Genomic DNA, 19,673 nt, shown 5'->3' on the forward strand with positions numbered 1-19,673 from the left:
TTCTGGGGACCATGTCCTTACTGTGTCTCCAAAGTTACTCTGAGCTTGCAGGAGACGAATGAGGAATTATGGAATCACAGACTTTGGGGATCGATGGAGTCCACACTAGTCCTGGAAGCCACTGTTCTTATGGTCCTTGAGGTGATAGGGGGGAGGGATTTGAATCGCAAGATGTGACCTATATCGTTATCATGTAATCACACCGGCATTTCAACTTTTTTGGGAAAACAAAATAATTAAGACCACTCTCTTGTCTTACTTCTTTGTTTGAGAACAAAAGGCACAACAAGCTAGATGGTCCTCTGGTCTTTCCTTTGGTGCGTCTACTTCCCTCAGTCTAGACAGTCCTCTGGTCTTTCCTTCTGGTGTGTCTACCTCCCTCAGTCTAGACGGTCCTCTGGTCTTTCCTTCTGGTGTGTCTACCTCCCTCAGTCTAGACGGTCTTCTGGTCTTTCCTTCTGGTGCATCTACCTCCCCTAAGTCTAGAAGGTCCTCTGGTCTTTCCTTCTAGTGTATCTACCTTCCTTCAGTCTAGAAGGTCCTCTGGTCTTTCCTTCTGGTGCGTCTACCTCCCCTCAGTCTAGAAGGTCCTCTGGTCTTTCCTTCTGGTGTGTCTACCTCCCTTCAGTCTAGAATGTCCTCTGGTCTTTCCTTCTGGTGTGTCTACCTTCCTTCAGTCTAGAAGGTCCTCTGGTCTTTCCTTCTGGTGTGTCAACCTTCCTTCAGTCTAGAGCTGAAGGAGCAAAGCAATGAGTGGACAGCCAAGTTGGGACTACCTGGGGACCCTGGTACAATCTGAGGACATAACCTACGCCCCAAACAACATGATACATCTGAATCACATAAATTGGGTTAGTAAGGAGTAGAAATGGTGTACAAAGATCATGAAGAGAGTCCAAAGTTCTTCCAAGTAAAAATCTAATGCTTTTCTCATTTTCAATGACGGGGTCAAAGGTTAAATTATGACTACTAAGCAGAAAATGTGGAAGGCAAAAATACAAGGGTATAATTTATTAAAATATTTTGTCATCCATAAGTAGATTATATTATACTAGGTATGGAGTTTATATGTGTATGGTTTTATATAATGATGTTCTCATTCCAAATTATTACCTATTCAGAGAAGTTCCTGGGCATACTTTCTTGGCTACCACATATTATTTAATATTGATAAGGATAAATAAAGGGGAAAATGTGGTGGGTACATATCAAGAATTTAGCATTATTTCATGACCTAGAGGTGTAAAATACTGCCCATTGCTAATTCTCTGCGTTCTGTGTTCTTCACACAGGTGAGACAACACAGCACAGGGTTAAAAAACTGAAGAAAACATTTCATCTGACATGAAATACCATTAAAAGTTTAAGTACAAATTCTTCCAAGTGAAACAAACCTTCACAAAGTAGCCTTTGATTTAAAAGGAGTCAGTACAAAAATTTTAACTGTTGCATCTACAGAGAAATTATACATAAGAAGTGATCCCAGCTGGGCAGTGGTGGGACACACCTTTAATCTCAGCACTTGGCAGGCAGAGGCAGGTGGATCTCTGTGAGTTTGACGCCAGTTTGGTCTACAGAGCAAGTTCCAGAACATTCAATGCTATACAGAGAAACCCTGTCTCAAAAAACAAAAAAAAAAAAAAAAAAGCAAAAGAAAAAGAAAGAAGTGATTATGTGATCATATTTTCAGACAACTGCCAGAAATAAGGAAGCAAGTAAGAATCAATAACTTAAAATTCCAGCACAAGAAATCTATTTATAAATAGGAATGTTTTCCAAGCACAGAATCAATTTATACAAATTTACAAGTATCAATTAAAGAACATTTTGTTATTTTCATCCATGAATTTTTAGAATCAGTTTTATTTCTGCCTAAAAACACCAAATAGTATTTTTTCTTTTTCATTCTACTCTCATATATTACATCCCAATCACAGATCCTGCTCCCTACACTCCTCCTACCCCCCCCCCATCCTCCCACCCCCTGGCCCTCAGACTCACTGCTCCTCTATTTCCCTCCAAAAAAGAGCAGGCCTCCCAGGATATCAACCAAACGAACATATCATAGCAAGTTACAGGAAGACTAGGCACAAACCCTCATATTAAGGCTGGGCACAGTAACCTACTAGGAGGAAAAGGGTTCTAAGACCAGGCAAAAGAGTCAAGATACTCTCCACTCCCACAAGAGTTATGAGTCTCACAAGAACACCACGCTAGCAACCATAATGTATATGCAGAGGACCTAGCTTAGACTCATCCAGGGTCTGTGACTGTCACTTTTGTCTCCGTGAGCTCCTATGAGCCCTGTTTAGTTCATTCTGTGGGCCATGATTCTTATATCTCACGGTATTTTAACTTAAAAAAAAAAAAAGACATGGCCTCTCTGTTAATCTATATGTACTAAGTCAGGCCTTTCACAGGACCTCAAAAGAGACAACTACTGTACAAGCAGGCACATAACAGACTATTACCAGAAACAGAGCACACAAAAGCAAACCAGAACTGAGTCAACCATTTCCACTCACTCGGTGGGGAGCTGGTATGACCTTCTGATGAGCAATGGTTTGCCAAGACAAGAAGGCAGGGGAGGGGTTTTGAAGCCTCATACACGAGCCTCTTGCTGGAGGAGGACTGGAAAGGTTCTTGCAAATCCTCATTTATGCACACTTCAGAAAACAGCTGATCACTTGGCCATGCTTCTTCCTCTCTCTGCCTCCCTTGCCTGCCTCCCCTGGCCTACTCTCACTACCGTTGGGCTCCCCACGTGGCAGTGGGCAGGCCTGCACAAAGAGGAGGTCACCCTTCCTCAAGACGTAGCACCTAATCCTAGACTATCACAAGACAGTAGGTCCCAAGTGGAAGGGACATGGTTAAAGTTGCCATGCAGAAAATGGATAGGGATGGAGAATCAGGTGGGTGACGGCTTGGACTCTGGTAATCTCTCTTACTAGGTAGTAAATCTGAATAAACCATTCAACTCCCCCAGCTTCCATGGCAAGTGTAAAACAAAGACAGCCCAATTTCTCTCAGAATTGTAAAGTATGAGATTAATTCTAATTTTTCTTTTCATTCAGGAGATATATACTGGTCACTGGCTGAGTGTGCAGCTGCCGTGAGCACAGAGGGCAGAGCAACTGAGGACACATTTCTCTGTATCACGGAAGTTAGTGAAAGGAGCAAGGCAGCACATCTAAGACTAAGTGAGAACCAGTAGTGGGCCACCACGGGAGTGTAACAAAGAGCGAGCAATGGTAGCTATGGGATGATGGCGCACTGTGCAGAACCTCACATTTCCAGGTCCGGGCCATCCAAAAACTTAAACCAGGAATGTCTGACCACTTTCAAGTGACCAGTGAATGCTTAGAGAATGGATGGCTGATGTAAAGAGTGTCCACGTGGGGCATCCTGGGTACGTGTTTTTGGTGACCCAGAGCCTACAAATTGCCCAAGATTATAGTCCTGGTGCTCTGTCAGAACACTTACGGAAGGCTCAGAATGAAATTTAAAAAACCGAGGAAACCTTTCCTGTCTTGACAATTCTTATATGGAAACTAACACTGACTCATCTGTTCATTTTCCAGTTCCTTGGAGCAGTGAGCTTTGCAGTCCATAAGGGTCTAACTTCTTGGTACTGACTTAATATGTTAGTGCCATCATGGAACATTCCAGGTGGAGGGGATCTAGAACATCTTTTTTTGGACAAAAATAAAAGAGGTCAAGCATGGTGAAGGTACTTCCCTGTCACACCGATCTACTTTTCCACCCACCACTCTCATACAGTAAGTCTAGAGCAACCTCTCTCCTGGGATTCAAACCAAGTCAGTGGGATGGGGTGAAGAGAGGAGGAATAGGAATTGACTTCTAAGGGCACCTGAAATCTTAACTGTTATCGTTACTTAGTAGAAAGTGTATTAGAAAGACACTGACTTAAAAAGATCTGACAATGAAAGTGTTGTTCCTTAGTGTGAGGAAACTTGCTCAGTCCCAGTGAGCTCTTCATGCCCAAGCTGGTCAGGTACCAGACTTTCCAATGAACAACTCCTTTTGGTTAGGGCTTCTTTCCTTGTCTATAAGCCTACACTATTTTGATATCAGCTTTCAGATATATTTTTTGAAAACAACATTTACTGGTGATTGTGTTGAAAGTCACATCCATGCCCCATATTTCTTCCTGCCCTTCAATTGTGCTGTATACACAATGGTTCTAACCAACCATGTGGGGCTGTGTCATGGCCCTGCTCTGGGTCTTAACACTGTGAGAAGAAGAGACTCACGTATCTACATGATCAGTGAGATTGAGCACTGGTTAGTACATGTTTTTGGATATGCCCTCCATCCCCTTTCTCTTCCACTGGGGCTGTAGACCTATCAAAGAAGGAGAACACATGTGAACAGCTAGTTTCATTGTACCCACACAGAACTATCATTGATTTGCTGTCAGGGAGCAGAACTAATGGATACAAACTGGCCTGTGATGGATTTTCACAGGGACTTCCCCCCCCTCCCCAAGGAATTGTAGGGTATCATCTGTTGGGGTTTTAAAATTCATCTGTGAAAACTAATCAATGAAAAATGGCTTGCCGTTGGTCCACTGCAGAGGGGGGAGAAGAAATCCTTTTGAAAATCTAAAAAGAAAAGCACAGTCTTAAGGATTTCACATCTGATTTAACATCTTTAAAAAAACAGCCCAATGATAATACCATACTTTGTATAGCCAGACAGCTCTCCATTTTAGTAGACTTTAGTGGTCTTTATAACGATTTATGAATCACTTCATGAATTCCTGGCTGACTCATCTAGGTGACTATAGTATCTACTTATACTTCCCTTCTGTCTCACAAAAGAGACACTTGGACTCAGTTCAATCCAGATTTGTCCCCAAATGAATCACAGCACGTTACTGGGGGAACTGCAGATTGAATTCAGCTTTTGGGACAATTGGGGGCAGCTTTCAGTAATGACGAAACGGCTGCTGGGAGGTGTGGGTAATTGCAAAACCATCCATCTGGGCAGGACCAATGCTGGCCAAGAGCTGTGTGTCCATCCAAAGAGTTGGGCTTCACTCAAAGAGCCAAATCGGTGCCCTGGTAAGGAGGAGCGCATCTGTCTCCTTACAAACAGCTGGGTCAATAATTATTGTAAACAATTCATCAAAACAGAGGAGCCCCAAAAGTTAAAAATGATCTCCAATCCTCCAGGGAACATGAAATGAGAACTGTGGGTGAAATGATCACAAGGCTTTAAAAGGGATTCAAACATATATTATGAGTAGCATTTATGGAAATGGGGTCGACAAAGTGACATGCAGGAGTTATTTCATTTGGGTTGAGGGAACAAGCTGTAAAGTCATGAAAAGAATCAACGCCAAAGGCTAAGAATTCTACAGAATTTTTTTTTTTTTTTTTTTGTGGTCAACTCTCAAGTAGTGCCAAAGGTGCTGCTGTTTTCCTTCATGGAAAAGAAAATGAGAAGGAGAAAGGATCTATGTACACAAGAGCAACGAATTCTCTGCAGAAACAAGAACCAAGATGTCTGAAATATCTGGCCCCCAGGGTGGGTGGTGACTCAGTCATTTTTCTGTTTCAGAATCTGATGTGAATGGGAGGAAAAGGAACATCTGATTCTGCCAAAGTCTCCTTTCAAAAGAGTGCTTAACCAAAAGAAAATGTTGTCTAGGCTAGTCTTGGACACTTGATCTTGAAAAATGTTCTCAGAAGAGCATTCCTGCAGTGATGTCACCCTTTTCAGGCTGCTGTGAGCGGGGACTGGCCAAGCGGGCCACCTCACTGTCCTACAGTGAGAGAGAGAAGCGTCTCTCTGGTCCAGCATGGCAGTCCTGCTCAATGTGCTTCCTGACAGAATGCATTATGAAAAAGTTAACACCCAGAACAGACTGCAATGAGAATGCTAGACAAGAAAAACTGTTATTTTTGCCTAAACATGAGAAAGGGAGGCACAAGTGTATCCCACACAGACTATCCTAAATCGTTCCTTATGGCTTCAAAATGTAAACAAGTTTCTTTAAAGTCTACTCAACTTTGAGGATCAAATTTAAATGTAACTTCTGCCATATATGGCTAGATACATTTGCAAGCCAGTGCTATACGAAACCACAACAGCCAGTATAATCTGTGAATCTTGAGAAACTAGCCGAGAGGTCATTTATTCAGTAATGACATGTGCTGTTTGGATGTGATTTCTTTCCATGTTTGGAATATCAGGTTAACTGTGAAGGAATATTCAGTTCCTTCTCTTGAAAGTAAGACTCAGTAGCTGACTAGGGAAGTGAATTGGAGAAAGCAGCATTGGCAAAGGCCACAGTCGACCAGAGAAGGGTTCATGGTTCTTCTGGGGCGGGGGGGGGGGGGGGGGAGTAACTCCTTGGCTGGCCATCACTGTCGATCTGCATCTGTAGTACATCACCCAGTAATGTGCAAGGACAAGTACTTAGCAAATGCTGGTCACTGCTGCCAAAGAACCACTCTGTGGAACATTCCATTGCTTCCGGAGACTCAACTCCCAGTTTAGTGTCAATCCCTGGGCCAGGTTGATGAGCCTCTTGCTCAAGTAATCAGCATCTCTTTAGATATTTCATTTGTTTCTGTAGGAAACATCTGTTCCAGAAGAGACTATATTGTCTAAGAGAATGTCCCTAACCATTTACTCTGAGGTTGACTAAAATGAGGGCTTTTCTTCTTCCTTGCAACTACACAGAGAAGCAACCAAAGAGAGTTCTCAAAAAAAAGAAGCCCCCCCCCTCCAAAGACTCATCTAAAAAACATTGCCTCATAGTGTCTCTTCACCTTGATAAGACTCCCTCCTGAGCAACAAACAGACAATCCTTCCGTTGCAAAACGATGGAACCTCTGAGCAATGAATGCCCTTATTTAAGAAGAGAAATGACCCTGTGAGTCTAGGTCACACTGCCAGAAGATGAAGTGGAACCTCTCTCTGGAGCAGCCTGTTCTACACCAGAGAGCAGGAACTCAGGACTATATCATCACATGACTCAAGCTGGAAGGCTGCTGAGCTCTCTCCCCTTGGAGATTTGAGCTCTGCATAATTTGCTGGAAAAGAGAGCACGCTGACAAGTTTGAATAATACCACGGCCTAGCAACAGTACCATACTTCTGTTGCTTCGTGTGTTCAAGTAGAGGTGGCAAAAAAGGAATTCTATTTTACTTCAAGCCATCTTTCTTACAGCCATGACTCACTTTCCTGACAGAAAATCCAAGGGGACTAAGAAAACATCATCTTGGCCGTAACAGGAAGGGTATCTGTTTGGAATGTGGAAATAAAATCAAGATGGCTGTCTTTGCTTCTAGGGTCCGAGTGACTTCCTTAGCACTTTTAAAAAATGTAACTTTTATAGAAGTTGATTTTTTTTAATGTGTGGTTATACTTAAGCTAAAATGATGAAACAGTGTGTTTCAAAATTAAAACAACAACAACACATGAACAATAATCTGATGTGAACAGGTATTGGGGGCAGAATGAAGCTGTTTCCCTGGTAAGTGCATATGGCGTCTCACAGCAAGGCCTCCACAGGGACCCAAGTGCCGCAAAGGAGAAGACAGCAGATGGACAGCAACCATGCACTCAGGTTATTATTAACTTGTCCAGAAATAGTGGAGCCATCATCACAGCGGAGTTCCTCTCCCCACTTCCACACTCTCCACGAAATTCCACACATCTCCCCAGAAGCACTGAGTGGTTAAGGAAATTGCCACCTTCGTCTCTGCTCTCTGGGAGACCTCAGGTAATGGAGTGGCTCTAATCTAATAAAATCATAACTTAGGTTCAGGTGATGTGCTGGGGAAAGGAGACAGCAGAGTCAAGCAACAGAGTGAATCTGGATGGAGGAAGCTTCTCTCAGACCACCATGCAGGCTCATACCTGTGAGCCCAGCACACAGGGGACAGAGGCAGGAGAATTACTGTGAGTCTGAGGTCTGCTCTACCTATCAAGTTCCAGACCAGCCAGGGCTACATGAGACTCCATCTCAAACAAACAAACAAAGGTTCTCCAAAGAAATGTCTCTTTAGAACAGCACCATTTGAATAGACACTGGAAAGAAAGGCTCACCTCATCATAATGACCTAGTGTCTCAGGACTAAGCAAAAGCAAAGGCTTGAGAGGCAAGGTTATGTTGGTCCTTCCTAGGAACAACAAGAAGGCTTTAAGTTTTTGGCCTCTTCAGATGAGTAGCAATGGAAAAGGGACTTGGCTGGCCCAGACCACAGAGGCCCATCACAACAGGAGTTCGGTACTCTTGGTAGGATGGAGGAGGGTGTAGAAAGGAACAAATAATTTGTTTACATTTTGAAGAGCAGGTCTTGGGATGCAGAGCAAAAGCTGATGAGATGGGGGAGGACTGCCGTGGGCAGGCAAAATCAGACACAGAGAAAACAGGTAGGACGCCATACTTGAGAGGGCAGGCCAGGCTGGGGGGGGCGGGGGGTCAACATGGAGTGGAAGAATGATGATGGCCAAGCTTGGAAACCACTGACAGCTCCATGGGTTAATTAGATATGAAGGGCTATGGAAAAGACCAAAGCTGAGTACTAGGGTTTTCAGGTCTTTAATGATAAGTTAGAGATAGTGATAGAATTAACTCCTGATTACATTACCAACAAATACACTAGACCCTGAGAGTTTGATGGGACATTTAAATGAAAGGTAGGTCAGGGAAGATTAGTCTAGCAGTGGGTTTTGCTTAATCCATCCATTCATCTTTTTGGTAATTCTCAAAGTGTGTGTGTGTGTGTGTGTGTGTGTGCAGAATCACACATATGTGCATACTGGGAGAGGGAGGGGACTTTGGACTCTTCCCCTCTTGATCTCAAATGTCCATGGAAGCCATCTTTCTAGAAAGCAACTGACATCCTCAGGGGATGCTAGGCAAGGACCACATCTTGACTTTTCATAGAACTCTCTGATGCTAGCATCTTCATCATCCAGTGGGAGAGCCTGCTGCTATGGTGTTCACTTCATGTCACATGATCCTGAGAATCAAGACTGATGAACTTTATTTATTGTTCTGTATTTATTAGTTACCCTCTGGGTTAGGAACGTCTCAGTGCACACGACAAAGTATCTGACGTCCATGTCAGGGGGTCACTCAGTGATGTGCCTTGAGTCAACTGCAGCTCTGTGAGGATGCACAGAGTCCTGTGGAGAGCCCTTAGCAGAAGTCAACCCTCCTCTAATACAACAGACAAGTGAGGCCAACTAGTGCCGCTGATTCCTAGACCTTTGTTACTCTCTCGCTAACAGAGAGAAGATTTTCAATTTTTTTTTTTTTTTGACACTCAGGGACTCTTCAAAGACCTGATAAGCCATAACTGTGAAGGATGAAAGCTGGAATAGCAAAGAACAAAAATGATCTTTTCAAATTATACTAGGAAATAAATAATACCAACCCCACAGTGGTGGCTTATTAGTCTACGAGTTACAGAGGACAGCCTTTGTCTGAATGAGGACCAAGTGAAACACTTTCCCATCCCCTGTCACTTCTGGAAGATATGCTGATGTGGATGAACATCAGACACATTTAGATGGAATGCTATAGTCACCATGGTTTCCTACTGGCCAGACAAACAAATGCTTGTTCTCAAGAGGAAGGAGAAACTCCTCCCTGTGGCTAACATGGGGTTCCTCTCAGTTACATGCACAGCCCTGCCCATGTCTGCTGTCTTCCCTCCTGACATCTGCATACACCTTACTGCCTACACACAACCAGCTTTCGGGGGCCAAGCTTCTTCCAACGCTTCCTCCCTCATTCTGAGAACAGATGCTCTTGCTCTGTGCCTTCAAAGCCCCTGCATCGCCTTTTCCTCGTCTGCTAAGTTACTGTGGCCTACTGGCTTGGCTGCCCCATGAGACTCCATGCTCAGAGAAGGCACTGCTCTAATATATCATCTGTCCCATGGTGTCCTCAGGGTCCAGCCTATCTCATGCTTCATAAATACCAGCCCAATAAAAGGCTCGACGAACCACGAAGCCCCTAGGGCTAGGAGAGATCCTGATAAGCTTTAACATCTTGTTACATTTTTATGGTAACTGAACATATACTAGGAGATTAAGAAGAGAGAGGGAAGATTATGTCTAATGCATGTGAGGCTAAGAAAAAGCTGTGTAGAAGAAGATGCCAGGATCCTTGTTTGCTTAGGAGCAAGAATGGGAAAGCAACAGGCCTAGTTTTGAGGTATTTTGATGTTACATATGCAAATAAGAGACCACGTTACCATGGCTATAAAAGTACCATACCTCTTGGTGTGTGCCTATGTGTGGTAGACCGGCATCTAGGTATTACATCAAAGTTTGCAAGAGGTAGACAATGGCAGAAGCATTGAGAATCAAGACCACTGTCCTCTGACAAAAACAAAACAAACAAAAATCAAAGAGAAAACTATGGGAATCTTCCACGGGGACAGTGGTCAGGCAACGCCTTCCGGTTTCCTGGACGTTCTCCTCAATACTCCTTATCCCTTGTTAAAGCTTCCTCAACATGTGACATCACGTAACTCAGAGCAAGATATTCTGAAGGTTATGAGGAAACAGGGCCTCTGCCCTCCAATATCGAACTCAGCTCTAGCTGACAGATACAGATGTATATAGATGTTATACAGATGTAACAGATCCTAAGAACCAAGGGGTTCCACAGGGGTGTCAGCTGCTGACCTGAGAGAGGGGCAGGGTTTCTGAGCTGAGCACTGAAGGCTGCTAATAATAACTGGAGAGGCTAAGTTAAGGCATGGCCACGAGCAACTAAGGGAGAAGTAGTGAACAGGCTGGCTTTACTAATTGCAGAAACAATGCTGAGAAATGGCGACTCTTTGACCTTCAGCATCTAGGCAGATGGTACCAAGTTTCTAGTAATGAGTTAGAACATGGCCCCTATGACGATTAGCTTTGGTTGGTCAGAGACATACAAGCCCTCATATATATCCAAGTGCCTAGAATTCTAGCAATGCCACATCTGAAGTAACACATTATAAAAGAAGCCGTGAGGTGTTCTGGTACTCAGTAGGGACTCGAGAAATTGGCATTCTTTATTTGGTAAAGGCAATTTAATTACTTTTTCCAAAACAATGATTCCTAATGTTTTCTGGTCTTAGTTCCTGTGCCAGACTACACATTCTGCAAAGAGATCCAATCCTTTCTTTTGTTGCAATCAATCTTCTAGGTCTCAAAGGTGGGGTTCAGGAGATCTTTAGTCAGTCCCTCCCTCTGTGGGGAGTCCACAGTTCCCATCCCTGTCACTAGTATTACAGAGTGTACCATGCTTGTGGCCTTGAGAAGGAAGAGAGGCAGCTGACATTCTCTTGCAAAGATGAGAGATACAAACTGAGGCTACAAAGATTTTTCCATTTCAAAATGGCCACCCATAAATAGTTTTGTGTTTTGTTGGTGTAACTGACATACTATAATGCCCAAAGAATTAACATTTCCAAAGACACTGAGTTCCTCTCAAGGGAAGCCACTGTCACACACATAAAGTACCGGTGGTGGCTCATACACCATGACATAGTAAAAGGCCACTTCCCTTAAGGAGTTCAGATCAACATCAGGAGATGTGTTATGGCACCGCTCAAGTCCCAGAAATTATGTGTCATTCAGTTAGTATTTAAAAATAAAAATAGACTCTCATCACATTGAGGGAACTTACATTTATTTTATGATGGTCAGGATCAAAGAGCTTGATGTTAGATGGGCAGCTGCTGTGGGCCTCTTCTAACTTCTGACAGTGACTCAGCCCATTTTATTAATGAGCTAAAGCTAAGTAAATGATGAATCAGTGCCTGCACAGCAGGAAAAGAGGCCAATGCCCCACTAAAATCGCAAAGTGTGATCAACCTGTTTCCGTTAAGAAAGCTGCTGGAGTTTTTACTGGGGGGTTTCCCAGGCAAACAGAGCAAAGATGTATAAACCTGGAGCGGAAGGCAAGCCTGTTTCCTCTTTGTGTTTCCATCCTGGTCCCTAGCGCAAACACAGTGAGTAATTCAGGGCTCCTTCATGTCATCCTCTTCTCCAACCTGACTGGAAGAGATAACCCACAACTCACATTTACCCAGTCAGTCAGGTGTGAGGTCAGAATATACATGCTGTGGCAAGGACATGCAGCAGATACTATAAACCTAAAACAGTGCAAACATCTACTTCATTCATTCCCATAGAGCTAGTGGGTCCCGACCTTTCTTCCTCCCTCCCTCCTTACAGGGTGACTTATGGATCACTGTGATGACTGAATGAACATTCTCTAGCTTCCAACCCTAATCGCTCTGGCATACCAAGGTAGCCTGTGTCTGTCTAACCAGCCTGGTGTGAGCTAATGTGTGTTATGGTGAGCACCATTTTCAGTCCACTGGGAAACTGTAAAAACAATACAAGAGATAAGCTCAGGTAACTGGAGAACAGATTTCCTGTTTCCAGTGACCATGAACTTAATGGGTGGCGACCACGGACATGATGTCGCTGACAGTTCCTTCCAGGAGAGGCTACATTTACCATGTACACACGATGTTATTTTAACTAATGTTAAAATGTTAAAATAACATGTTATTTTATTATCCACGATGTTACTTTCTAATCTACATATCTAATTATCACATACATCCATGTGGATCTTTTACTATCTCGTAAAATTCATGTTCTGAAACTCAATTTATTATTCCTTCTCTCTCTCTCTCTCTTTTTTTTATTTCTCAAATTTTGTTAAAGGCACAGTTTTATACCTTGAGTATTGAGTTGGTTCCTCTGCTTTATCCTTTGGCAATTCTGCTTCCTGATAAAGCACTTGAGTGCATTCTCCTTACTTCTTTGTCTTACTTCAAGGCATCATGTTGTTCACAAGGAACTCTGAAATAGCTTCACTCTGTATCCTCCCCATCACTCATTCCAACTGCCAATGGCTTTCTTACAGAGTCCTTCCTCTACCATGTCAACCTCCTTGCATGTTTCTTCTCACAATGGTTACTTGCTTCCAGCAGGACAAGGCCAACTCCTCAGTTATGGCACATGGTCCACAGAAGCCAGCCAACCGACTATCACATGTCATCCATGTGCGTGCTGCTCTCCCGAGTGCCTGTCAGGGCCTGTTTGCCCGCTGTGTGCCCTTTCCTCCTGCTCATCTCTCAGGTGCCCCCACTGTCTGAGACTCTGTTCCCTTCTACCTGTGTGGAGAAAACTTCCTTTTCTCTCAATGCCTATGCTACCTGAGAAACTGTTTGGCTTTGTGGTTCACACAAACAAGATTCATCTGGGCAGCCGAGGTATGAGAACCTACCTCTAGGCCCCAAATCTCTAAATCCAGGGGAGAATTCAGGAATACAAAAGGAACATACAGTTATTTAGGGATTTTCCCACAGAAATGCTTTCTGAGTGCGATACCAACCAAAAGTATTGAGTGGGCAGTGACTTCCTGATTATCGGTAACATTTTCTGTCACTTTATCATCTTCTCCCAAGGTGCTGCAGTTTGGATCTTGAACAAGTGCCCATGGCCTGTGTGTTGAGACATTGCTTGGGCACCACCCTGGAGTGCTCCTTGGGAGGAAAATGCAACTCTGAGGGAGTGGAGTCTAGCGAAAGGAAGTTGGCTTGTTGGGGGACATGCTCTTGAAGGGGAAAGGGAGAACGTGGTCCGTTCCTGGCTCTCCCTTTGCTGCCTAGCCACCGTGAGGTGAACAGACCCCCTCTGCCACAAACGCCCACCTTGATGAGCCCAAAGCAAGGCCCAGTGACCATGGGGTGAAATCACCGAAATCATGGGTCAAAACCAATTTGGATGCTTACTGTCTTTCAGCCATTTTGCCAATAGGGGAAGGCTGCTGAGCACACAAAGCTGTGTTACTCTCCACGTGACTATGGTTCTGTGTGTACCCAGAGAGCCCCTCAACTTGCTGAAAACTGAGTCCCGGACCAAGGTGAAATGGCAAGGATGGGACGCTGGGATACAGCTTCTAGCTCCTGACACTTGTTGATTGCCAGTACCATTTGATTTGTTTAAAAAAAAAATGCAACAGATAATGAGATATTTGGTCCGCATGCTTTGTGTATGTTACTTTTGAAATGTCACCCCTGGGTAACTCAACCCACCAACGGATTATTAATAAAATTCAGCAACTGTCAGAGCTCTTCTCTGTGGAGGGAGGCTTGGCGGCAACACCTATTATGAGAGAGAGACAGATGGCCTTACCTCTCAGTGCCTGCGTCCACAGCTGTGAGCGGAGGTAACTGGGAGGAGGGGTTGTGGGGGCTCCCCTGTACATTATGTCCCGGCGAGGGGTGACTGACAGGATGTGGGGGTGGCACGGCCCCAGCAGCTGTTCCATTTCGGCTTGAATGATTGCTGGAGAAAATGGGAGCTGGAATGAAGAGAGAGGCGGCATGAGACGGTGCCCTGAAGGAGGCCACATTTAAACACCAAGGCTGACAGTGAGCATATTTCAGGGGCTTGTTTGTTTTTCTCTGAGTGCCTTTTAGGGAACAGCTCTCTCTCCCCTTCGTGGATACACACAGCTTTTGTTTCCATGGTGGAACAGGTTCCTGGAGTCTAGGGCCTTTGTCACCCCCATCTCCAGAGCTCCAGCTGAGCTTGCTCTGGCTCAGTTTGTCTGGGAAGTGCTGTGTGCCCTGACAGCTCCCTCCCCGGTCCTTACAATTACTCCATCTTGTGCTGTGTGTGTCTATGCAGACGTTCCTGTGTTTGTGCTCTTTAGTCCTGGAAGACGACGGTTGTATGATGGTATGTTCAGTCAGATGACTGCAAGGGGGCACAAAACAGGCCTTCTGCCTCTTCTCACTGTGTAGCTAGATACTGTGGGTCAGGCCCCTGCAGTCAGTGTAAAGATAACAGAACCTGAGTAACTGCAAGTCTCAGCATAGGGTGCCATACCTTCTTAACTAAGAGCCCAGCAGGCTCAAGCAGTTCTTTCATGGTGTGGTGACTATTACTGTTTTTATTCCAAAGAAGTCCTTATCCAAGATGACGAAATAGGAAAAGGTGGTCCCTCACAGGCAGCTCTGGGTTCTTTCCCCATCACTGCCAATCACACACTGATGGGGAGTCACAGCCCTGTTCTTGGGGCAGCCTCCCCTTTGAGAACTGTGTGTGACCTCAAACTTGCCCATGTGCCCATTTATATCAGCTAATTGGTACCATGTCACCTGATAACCAGGGCTTGTCACTTTCAAAGTCTCTCAGAGGGGAAGGACCTTAGTGTGGGGACCTCCTTGGCAGACATCTTATTAGGCTGCAACCAGGCGCTACCATTACCTACTCTCCCTCACTTCTTTCTCTGCTCTATGCCCATTTCTGCTCCTTCTGAACTTTACTAATATCAAAGAACAAATGGATTCTTTTTAATTAAAGAAATCAAGTTCAAGATTAAGAAAGTCATATTATCAAAAAGATTTGAAGGTTTAAAAGTTCAGGGAATTGTATTTTTAGACCAATATCACTTTCATCCAACCTCACCAGGGTGGAATTAAGACCCCAGGTGACCCAGCCCCCAAAAGACTAATCCAATGGAATAAGAGTTCAAGGACTTAGGGGAGCATGTGAAGAGGCAGAATTACCATCTTCCCGCTCAAAAAGCTACTGACATGCGTGTGATCTCATTTGAAGGGTTTATTTCTGGTAAATCAGCATTCTGTCAGGTTCACTCCTGTCCTCAGAAACCTTCACCTTTCCAGAGTCCTCCAAGTCCTAAAGTGGTAGCGAGGCCAGGAAGTGCTTACTAGTTCAAAAAGTCAACCCCGAGCTTCTCTTGTGCGAGTCAGCCTCCATGTAAGCTGCACATTTCCAAACCCACCGGAGTCACCTTATGAATCACTGGCCTCATTTATGCCCTGCTGGCTCAGGGAACCACAATTCTGCTTGTATTCCAAATAATAATGTGGCCCAAGGGAGATGGCTGTTTGGATTGAATGTAGCAATAGTTTCAATATTGGTGTTTGTCAGCATGGAGCTTGGGTTTTATATACTGTTCTAAAAACTAAAGGAATAATAGGTCACAGAGACACCGTGAAAACACAGCTACCTTAAAAAAAATCGTGCTGTAAGTATAGAAACAAGAGCTCTCATTTATTTTGTAATTGGTGCTGAATGTACCCTTCACTTATTTACCCCCAGAGGTATTTTTGTTTGTATGTGTTTATGTTTATCACAAGGGAAGCACTGCCCTTGCTGCTCGCAACCCAGTGGGCAACAGGGAAACTTGGATGCTCATGCTATGCTTTACTTACTGCATGGTTCAGCAGAAAACATGGTGTTTCCCAAAGGTCTACAGTAACGGCTTCTGTTGGATTTCACATTAGCTACAATTAAATAAGCTGGATGAGAAGGTGCCATTTATAGTCTGTCACTGAAAGTGAGGAGTTGCTGAGGAACTATCCTCTCAGCCAAGTCACAACCAAGCACCTATCATTCCATCATCTATCCATCCAACATTATTTGAAATGATGAATCTAATACACACACACACACACACACACACACACACACACACACACACACACACAATTGTATTATTTCTGTACTTCTGCTCTTGAGTAGGCTTCAGCTTGAAAATGGAGAAATGCCTGTATGCATTAATTCTACCAAAATACCAGGATTTACTAATGTTGACCTCTTAACAGTGTTCCAACACTTTAACACATTCATTTGTGGCTCTACGCAACCGGGTGAGTGACCACATCCAAATTTATTACAACAGTTCATACTTTAGTACTTTTGCTAAGTTCTCTACCTTGAAATACTTATTTTAGTATTTTCCTCCTCTTCTCCCTCTTCCTGCTGGGGACTGAACCTGGAACATTACGTATGTTAGGAAAGTGATTTAGCATAGAGCTATAGCCCTGGCCTCTTCTCATATTTCTCTCTAAGGTGCCAATCATTCCACAAATATTTGTGAAGTAGCTACCATATGGCAAACACAAAACTTGGTCCTGGGATAAACTATGAAACAAGACATGTTTAGTATCTGCTATGTACCAACTGCATCAATTCATGTTTGCTTTTTTAGTAAATAAAGACAAACAGTCTAAACACCAATAACATCTATCTTGGGGCTCTAGCATAGAGGTAGAAAATTTACCCAACAATCTCCTTTCTGATCAAAGGTTGCCCCAGGGAAGTGTTAATTCTCTCAGATTTGTAATCAGACACATGTTGCAGAAGCCAGGAGTCCTGGGGCAGAAAGCCAGACATAGGTTGGTACAGCTAAGGAAAGGACTGTCCAAGCTATATGTAGTACACTACAATGGCCAGAGGGGTGAGGTGGTGGAGAGGGTATGTAGGGTAAGGTATCTGAGGGGACTGGCATACAGCCGAAGGCTAAGGACTGGGTCTTCCACATGCTCCGAGGTCAAACATCCATCCACAGACCTTCCCTATATAGTTATAGCTGATTTATAATACTGAAACAGGGAAAAGTACTCTGCCAGGGACACTATGAGAAGAAGAAAGATAGGGCTTCACATTTCAATTCAAAGTTTGAATCTGAAATTTGAACAGTTTCTTACATAGGACATAATCGATCACTTTTCTGCAAAAGAAAGCCTATAACTTCTGTTATAGGACATGGGATGAAAATTATAGAGATTTTAAGAGAATTATAGAGAGATCATGACTTCTGAAAGAAACTTATTATCAATGTCTATACAGAACAATCTGCCTGCAGAGTCCAGGGTATAATTGCTAGTTGTAGATATTACTTATGACCATACGAATGAAATGAAATTGAGGATAAGCAATAAGAGACACAAGCATGACTTTCTATACACATACAAAGGATAACTCTCTGAAGTCACTTAGCTATGGCTGCAGTAGGACTAACTAATCTTGGCCTCTAACAAAGACCCCAAGTCTCAGAAACTGCCATTGTGGCCCAGAAAATGTCTGCTATCCACAGTGACTTCAGGGATGTCTCACCTTATCAAACGATACATCTAAGATACAGTCTCCAAGTATTATTCCTTTATTCATTTGCATACAACATTCCAGCACTTTCTTTGCATAAGGCAGGTGCTAAATCTTTCTTAATGTTTTACGTTTCAATACCTGCCGGCTTCTCACAGACCTGCCTGCTTCAGCATATGCTTCCTTACTGACAAACGCGCAGGCTTTGCCAAGGGATTTCCAATCTTAGGAAGAAAATCTCCATGCTGGAGTGGAACTATGAGGTTATTCACAAAAGGAAAAAAAATATTTCCATACTTACTCAAAATGACTTCCACAACTCAACCAGTGGAGTGTACAATGTGGCCTATTGATCAAAGCCAAAAGAAGAAAATGGATCCCCCGTCCAGAGCACAGCACAGTATTAACAAAACTGCTGTGACCAAATCAACCAGACACAGACTGCCCCTGGGGGCAGCTTTCATTGTTGGTGTCACCTTGGGGGTCAGGGCTGTCTCCAAAGCTCGAAGGGGGCTTTTCAGCAAACTTCCAGACAGGGATGGTGACTGGCAGCTGGAATAACTGATTAGGCACAGCAAAGGAACAAACTAGAAATCGTTATTGCTTTTGTGATTAAGAGATGGTGAACTCCCCAAGGAAATAAAGCCTGGTCAAGCCATGAATGCGTGAACTCTGCCTGCTGCCCAGAGCCAGGAACCCTCTTCCCTACTGCCGTGGACTCTTTCTCATGGGGCCTGGCTTATGGCAGTGATAGGCAGAGGTGGCTGTGGGATCCATGTGGCTCTTAGGTGCTATCTTGGGACCAGGGAAGTCTAAGCTCCCGCCTTAAATAATTTCGGTTAATCATTGTCAATCAGCATATTTGCTATAAATATTAATATATTTATCATTAATAACAATAACTATTAATATATTAATAGTTATAGCCATACAATATAATGGTTATTATAACAATATATTATTCAATAACATTATATTATTATATAAGGAATATATTATTAATAACTATTAATATATTCTTTCTAATGCACAGGATGCCCTTGGGGGAACTTTACTTGTGAGGTATTCACCATGTGAACAGAAGATATAAGGAGACTTAGGGACCCCAAATAAAGACTTCTTGCATTGGGCCATCCCAGGGCTGTTGTAAGCTACCAGCCACATCATCTGGTAACTGTTTCCATGCATGCAGAGGGTGGGCACAAAGACTTTTCTGTCCGTCAGAGGCATCAAGCAGCAGCTAGCATAGGAGGCCTGATGGAGTAAACCTGTAATCTGAGATAACAGGGAGAAGAAAGCAGGAGATTCCAAGAATAAAGCAACTGCCTGCCTGGGCAATTTAGTGAGACTGTCTCAAATAACAGTCCAAAGAGGAGGTGATGGCTACAGCTCAGTGGCCATGTCCTTGACCTGTGCAAAACTAGGTGTATGGACTACTAGGTCCAACCCCCAAGACAGCGGAGAACAGCTGGTATGTCTTCCTGTTCAAAACTACATGGGCAGCTCTACTTCCATTCTTTGAGATCAAATAGTCTGACAACCCCAAAGAGCCATGGAGGTAAGACATGCCTTCTGATTCCCAAGGCCTTGGGCTGAGGCATATTAAGATTCTAAACTTCTTGTGACTCTCAAAAATGGTCCAGGTATGCACATGGGGTAGCAGGTGCTGAACTAGGTCTCAGCTCCATTACATCTGCTTCCTTCTCCACATTGGGGAACTCAACAGTTATGACTGACCAAATACTTGT

At 43.7% G+C, this 19,673-nt stretch overlaps 1 protein-coding gene across 2 annotated transcripts in view; it reads right to left on the reverse strand.

Moving 5' to 3' along the window:
• Positions 1-19,673, reverse strand: part of Glis3 (GLIS family zinc finger 3) — a 429,706-nt gene that overhangs the window by 27,081 nt on the left and 382,952 nt on the right. For both annotated transcript variants that reach the window (XM_028894398.2, XM_028894415.2), the window contains one exon: positions 14,200-14,368. In XM_028894398.2, the coding sequence (XP_028750231.1) occupies positions 14,200-14,368 (169 nt within the window). The remainder of the gene's footprint in view (positions 1-14,199; positions 14,369-19,673) is intronic.

The sequence above is a fragment of the Peromyscus leucopus genome, chromosome 1 (genome assembly GCF_004664715.2).
Source record: "Peromyscus leucopus breed LL Stock chromosome 1, UCI_PerLeu_2.1, whole genome shotgun sequence".
NCBI classification, from domain to species: domain Eukaryota; kingdom Metazoa; phylum Chordata; class Mammalia; order Rodentia; family Cricetidae; genus Peromyscus; species Peromyscus leucopus.